Genomic DNA, 6,724 nt, shown 5'->3' on the forward strand with positions numbered 1-6,724 from the left:
CTTCAGTGACTTTCCCGTGAAGAGAGTATTTAATAGAGTATTTCTCATATAGGGAAATAGGTAAGATGCATAATTTAGATTTTTACTTAATCCACCAAAGTCAGCATTGTTGACTGCTTTCTTGCAATATTYAGGTGATGAAACATTACAGAGAAAATCAATCCCAAATGTATTGTAGCAAAATACAGCTCCAGGGGAGCTGTCTTTTTAGCTGCTGCTCAGCAGCTTTGTGATGTGGAAAAGGAGGGGTTTGGTTTTTAAGCCTGCAACAGTGATTTTTTTACACTTAATTCTTTATGGTTGCATCTCACCTAATGCCATAACTCTTAACACTGCAGGAATGTAAAGGGAAAAAAGCTACAGCAAGAAACTTGATAGTAACAGTTCATATTGAATGTGCCTAAAAGACCAGTGGGGGGAAAAAATAGAATCTTTTTACATGTAACAATGCCTCTGGAAAAAGTTCTGATGATTTAATCTTACTTTTCACAATTACTACTTCTCCTTGCAAGTAATTCACCTTCTGGTGAGAGTAATGGAAAGTTAATTCTCAGCCCCACAGCCTTCAGTAGCTTGCACGGTGTGGATTTGTGTATCGTGTTACATTGAAATGGGAAGTCAAAGTCTTGATTCAGATTYCACAAAAAGTAGGAATGAGCATATCCAGGTCCATTTGCAAAATTAGATCAGATTTTGAGTAGGGGCAGAGGGGAGGGCATTGCTTTTGTGTCTGTTTGCAGATAACCACTTTGGGAGATTAATAACAGTGACAGCTGTCCTGGTAATGCTGGAGGCATCCTTTCCTTGAAGTTTACCAAGTAAGATAATTTGGGATTTTTAAAAATTGCTTCATGRGCCTTTTCTGTTGCATACTTATTACTTCCCAAGCTGTCAGTTAAWCAGGGAAAAACTGCTGCTTCTTAGTGGCATATGGAATTCAGGGATGAACTGCACTAACRTAACTAATTAAAAGCCACTTATTTGCCATATGTTTATTTTCCCCCAGGAAAACGTTCAGAACACCAATGAACTAACTCAGTGTGATGTTTTGAGGCAGCTCCATCCTTTTATGGACACTCTCAGTCATCACTGCCCGTCCAGCAGAGCATGGCAATAATAAATCCTAATACAAGTRAGAACTAATATGGATAAAGGTGGGTTGGGCCAGGTGTGTTACCCTGCCCAGCGTAACCAAGTGATGTCACAAAAGGACTGGGGCAGGAGCAGCTGGAGGGACGGGATGGAACATGGGGCCGAGGCAGGGTACCACTCATCTTTGCTCTACAGAAATTGCTGTGGTTTTAGAGWTCTCTGTCCTGCCTCAGAGTAGAGTGTCAGCCTCTAAAAACACCAGTCTTTAAAAGAGGGAGAGAGCAGCAACACAGGTGAGCACATTTGGGTGATGTCTGATCTGTGTTCAGCCTCTCCTTGGCCTGTTTGGGACAGTTTGGTCCAAGACAGACTTGTGCAGCCACAAAAAAACCTACTAAAATTTTCTTAACGTGAATTAAGTAACATTTTATGGCAAAAATCTAAAGAACATTCTGTTTATTGTAGCATCTGCACTGCAACCTATGGTTTTAGAAAATATGGAAGTATTATGCCCTGAGAAAATGAAATATAATGTAATATGCACTCTTTCGAGCAAAAAAGCTTAAGATGGCTCTTCACAGCTTACAGRTTTTGAGTAATTGTGTATGGAGTAGAAGACTGGATGGAATTTTAGAAATAACTCTAAACCTCAGGCATTTAAATAATACCTCTTAGTGATGTATCTCACCATATTGGAAAGAGCTTAGTGTGGAAGATGAAGAGTCTTCACCACTATTGGCCCAGTGAAAATAAATGTAAACGTAATTTTTAAGAAGAAACAGCAGGAAATGCCTCTTGAAAGCAGTACTGCTTTATAAAAAAACACAGCACAAAAAGCACTGCAGCATTTTAGATTTCCACTGGTGTGGATTGTTCTCATAGCAGGTGGAAGGATGGCATGGAAATGGATGTATTCCTGCAAAGAACAGCTGGACGATATGAGCAGCCGGCACCCGGGGCTCACGGGGCTGCAGAACCTGGAGAACACGTGCTACATGAACGCGGTGCTGCAGTGCCTCTGCAGCCTCACCCCACTCGTGCAGTATTTCCTCTCGGGAAGGTGGAACATAGACCTGCACGAGTGAGTTGGTTTGTTCACAGTTCTGAGACTTTACAGCTTGGCACTATTTTYCTCCCAAAGGATACATGGTGCTGTGGGAATGTCTGAGGCAGGCACCTGCCAGCTCCCCCCAGGCAGTTCTGGTCAGACTGGCTACCAGCTTTGAGAGCCCTTTGTTTCCTTGCTGGGTCCTTCATTGTACTTTTTTTGCCATTCTGCTGGTAATACCTGTTACTGTCACTGCTGTCTCAATGATTCCTATCATTTTCTGGGATCTGCAGAGTCCCTCAAGCCAAGTGACAGCTGTCAGAGCCGTGTTGTACCTGCACCTCATTTCTAAGTTTCTATATTGTGCTCCCATTTAAAGGCAGACAGTTTTTTTCATACTTCATCTGAAACTCTCCCCTTTTTTCCAAGGGAGGTTGGTGAGTCAGCAATTGCCTTTGGCTGTTTGATGTCGGACATGTGGCATGGAGAGTTTGACTACGTTTCCCCTGAGGCTTTTCATTCCGTCTTTGGGAAGCGGTACCCAGTGTTTAGCAGGAGGGCTCAGCATGACGCGCAGGAGTTCCTCATCTGTGTGCTGGATGACCTCCATCAGGCTTTCAAGGAGGTAAGAGCCCAGATGTTTTAGGAACTCTAGCTGTTTCCTCTGCATTTCATGACTTAGCATTCCATGTAATAATTGCCTCTTCTGAACTCCATTTGGGGCCACTAATAACTGTCCTTTTCTACCTTTGTTTCACACCCATGTATACACATTCATTAATTTGCATATCTAATTCTCCATCAAATTGCAACCCCCTATCAAAATAACAATGCTGTGTATAGCTTCACCATCTGACCCTCTCCTTGCTTCTTCTGCACTTAATGTTATTCCACTTTCTTATCTCCATGAAGACTTCTTGTCTGCAATGGCCCCATGTCTTTCTCACCTCCAGTGCCACTAATAAAGAGCTTTTCAAGCAATTAATGCTGTCAAATGTCTGAACTGTTGTATTTTTGTTACTCTCAGRAAAGAAATCAATCTTAYTCTCAATCAAGTAAAGTAACAGCAKTTTAAARCCAAGTTCTGTGGCAAGACTAACTCCTGACCTACCTAGGCAGTGGGCAGCAACTATCAAAACCCAATGAAGGCACTTCTCAAACAGTTGCTTATCTGCATTTTGTTCTTTTTTTCTCTTCTGTATAGCCAAGTGAAGAAACACAGAGCCATGATGCAGGAGCAAGCACAGGGCGTGGCAATGGCAAATCTATTATCACAAAGTTGTTTGAGGGACAGCTCAATTACGGTATCAGGTGTCTGAGATGCAAAGCCCTCACTGACAGACCCGAGAGCTTCACCGTCCTCTCCCTGCCCATCCCTTCCACCAGACTGTGCTCTCTGCAGGTACAACAGCCAACATTCCTGCTGCTTTCTGCTTCATGTGGGAGTACAGGCCTAGACTAAYAGGTGTTACTGGAAAGATGCAGGGWTTTAGTTAKTTTGGGYTCTTGGGTGCTAATGGATAGTCTTGGATCTGGTCCTCAGAAAAGTGGGGTTTCTTCACTGCTCTCAGAACCATGGAGGCTGGTAAGGTTACAGCAGCAGTGCTCATGAGCTGCCAGGGGATGAAGGATGTTAAGATCATTCAATAGCACCATGAGGGTTTCTTCCACTCATTCAAGTATTTCCCCCTCTTGTAGGGGAGAAAGGAAGCCAGTGTTGGCTGCTTTGTCTTGCAAATGCATTTGTAATGTCAGYCTTGCWGCATCACAGATTACTTTGCTTACCATCTTCAGGGGTGGAGTGAGATCTATTTGATCAAGTGATTTTGCTTTTTTTTTCTTTGACAGGACTGCCTGGAATGCTTTTTTCAGCCAGACACACTGACTCAGAACAACCAAATCCACTGTGGCTGGTGTCAAACCAGCCAGGATGCTACAGTAAAGGCCTCTATAATCCAGGCACCACAGATYATTATTTTTCACCTGAAGAGGTACAGTCTAAGTGGGGTAGGACGTAGCCAGTTCCTGGGTAATGTGAGACACAAAGGACAGTCACTTGTGTTTGCATGAAAGCAAACAAATCACTGTGAGTGGACTTAGTACTTCTGATACCTGAAAGCTAAATGGCCATTTACAGAAACACAGCTGTCAAACATGCAAATTGCACCCCTGAAATCTCATGCAAGGTGTTCTGCCTTACTGTGTACTGCAGCTCACCAAATTTCTCACTATAATTGAGATCTACCCTCCAGAGGTAAGAAAATCTTCACTAAGCAGTGACTGACTCTAGCCCAGTGCAGTGGCTCATAAAGTCCCTGAATGATCCCTGTCAATCAGTTCATGTGGAGAGAGATCTTGTGGCTTGGGTTGCAAGAGCAGGACAGGGTGACACAGGGTGTTTTGCTATTATTGCAGCTGAGACACTCTGTTACTAAATTAGGCCTAAACCCCAGTGSTGCATCAGCAAAGGAGCACCTAGGTTAGCAGACTTCACTGGCCACRCACAGCCAGATGCTGAATTTATTCTAAAGAATTTTTTTCTTAGCAACTTTCCACCTATAACGAAAACCACTCTGGGATGATTTGTCTTCCCAGAACTATGTTATCTGAAGTTATTGTTTAATTTTCCATTCAGCATCTGCTTTTCTCAGCATTCTCAAAGGACATGTGGTCCCCAGCTGCAGCTCTTGGCTGCACTGTAAATGTTTAAAAGTGCAGTGATGTACTCAACATTACAGAGGGAAGAGGGATGGACTCTGGCATGAGACAAGAGTTGACAATGGCACTGCAGTCCAGTCCAAATGTGCAGGACACAGAGAGAGTTGCCAAAGATTTGACTTCAGGCTGAAGATCCGACTTCAGGATCAGGAAGCAAGAGCTTTGCTTTTCTTGCTGGACATCTCATGTGGGTTTAGTGCATTTCTGTTACTTTACTGTAATACATGTTAATAGAGATTTTTCCTTCAAATGCTGGGTAGTGAGCTGTTGGTTTTCCCTCCTCCTAGGAAAGTCAGTTAAGCAACCACCACAACATAAACAGAATTTGAAGGTCTTTTAAAAGCGTCCAAAATTTCATTTCAGGTTTGCCTGGCAGGACCAGAACAGAAGGAAACTCTCAACCACTGTCTGCTACCCATTCAGGCATCTGGACCTCTCTCCCTATACCACACCATCTACCAAGAAGACAGAGTACAGCTTGTGTGCTGTAGTGGTAAGCTTTGCCTTTCCTGCTTTTATTGGGAATGCCCTACATCATGGAGCAGATGAAGCCAATGTTGGTTTGGACTTCATGTATAATGATTTATATTTCAATGTATGGGTTTTTTGTGCACTTTTTTTTACCTGCCATGGACACAATGCAGTAACAGTATGTAACTAAAGGAGAGAGAAGTATTTCTSCTTCTTCCCCAACATCCCAGTTTTAGAAGAATGAACTCCTGGCACATAATTCCTCCTCAGAATAAACTCACAGGCTGATACTGCATCAATCCTCTTTTTAAGTAAGGAAATGGCTCACAAACAAGTGGGGTCTTCTTATAGTGACCTGTATCATGACTAATAGATGGGTTACAAAATAAATAAGCATAATCATCATCCATTTACTGTGTTTGAAAGAATTTATTTGAATTAACATTCCCTGCCCTAGGCCAGAAGGGGCTAAAACCTTCTCTCCCCTCTTTTCCAAGTGCATACATAAAAATGATTGCCAGTTCCTAACTTTGCCTGTAAGGAGACAGAACAGGACTCAGATTTGACAGACTGTGTTGTTTGTTACAGAACCATGCTGGAGATCTGGATTATGGCCACTACACGGCTTTCTGCAAACATTCAGTCACCGAACACTGGTACAGCTTTGATGATGCACAGGTCACCAAGATCCCAGACTCAGCAGTGCAGGCTGACACAGCTTACCTCCTCTTCTACACCTCCCAAGGCTATTGAGACTCTGTTAGTCCTTGAAAACCAACAGGGAATAGGGCAGCAACTAGAATTCACCCAGCAGCATGAACCAACTCCTGTTTCACCAATAAAGTAGAGCATTTGCCCTGCTACTCGGCTGTTGTGGTCTTTCTGGAAGTGATTCCTAGAAAGGACAGTTACAGCCTCTAAGCCTGTGAAGGAATGTGCATCTGCTCCACTTTGACAGGATTCCAGGGCTGTTTTCCATGACAACCCCCTTGCACCCCTCAAAAGAACATGGATGTTGAGCATAGAGATGTACTTAATGGAAATTCTWGTTTTTCTGCTGGTTAAGTACAGGAGGTTGTTTTAAGCTGCCTTTCAGGAACTAACAGAAGGACATCAAAGTGAAATCACACAACCAGACCTGACTCTGTGCTTCAGAAGAGAGCAGAGCATGGAGTAACCATTAATATATAAGAAATAAAAAGGCATCGTTCTACTGCTGTCATTTTTGTTCATCCAGCATTTCARACTTGTTTGCAGCTTTTAAGCTTCTGGAAAACAATCAATATTGGTCTTAATTCCATCAGCAAGACAAACACAGGTAACARCTCAGAATGCAAGATGTAAGACTTACGAATGCCAACCTAATCCAAAAGAGAAAACTAACCCCAGTCCAGA

The 6,724-nt window shown here is 42.9% G+C and overlaps 1 protein-coding gene across 1 annotated transcript; it reads left to right on the forward strand.

The window, feature by feature from the left end:
- Positions 1-1,887: 1,887 nt before the first annotated feature.
- On the forward strand, positions 1,888-6,724 carry USP50 (ubiquitin specific peptidase 50). The gene is made up of 6 exons (XM_057369929.1): positions 1,888-2,173; positions 2,570-2,765; positions 3,345-3,542; positions 3,989-4,131; positions 5,222-5,351; positions 5,918-6,724. Exons 1-6 carry the CDS (start codon positions 1,986-1,988, stop codon positions 6,080-6,082), a joined length of 1,020 nt encoding a protein of 339 aa, XP_057225912.1. The 5' UTR covers positions 1,888-1,985; the 3' UTR covers positions 6,083-6,724.

The sequence above is a fragment of the Malurus melanocephalus genome, unplaced genomic scaffold (genome assembly GCF_030028575.1).
Source record: "Malurus melanocephalus ecotype Western Australia unplaced genomic scaffold, MMel_1.1 scaffold_116, whole genome shotgun sequence".
In the NCBI taxonomy this organism is placed as follows: Eukaryota; Metazoa; Chordata; class Aves; order Passeriformes; family Maluridae; genus Malurus; species Malurus melanocephalus.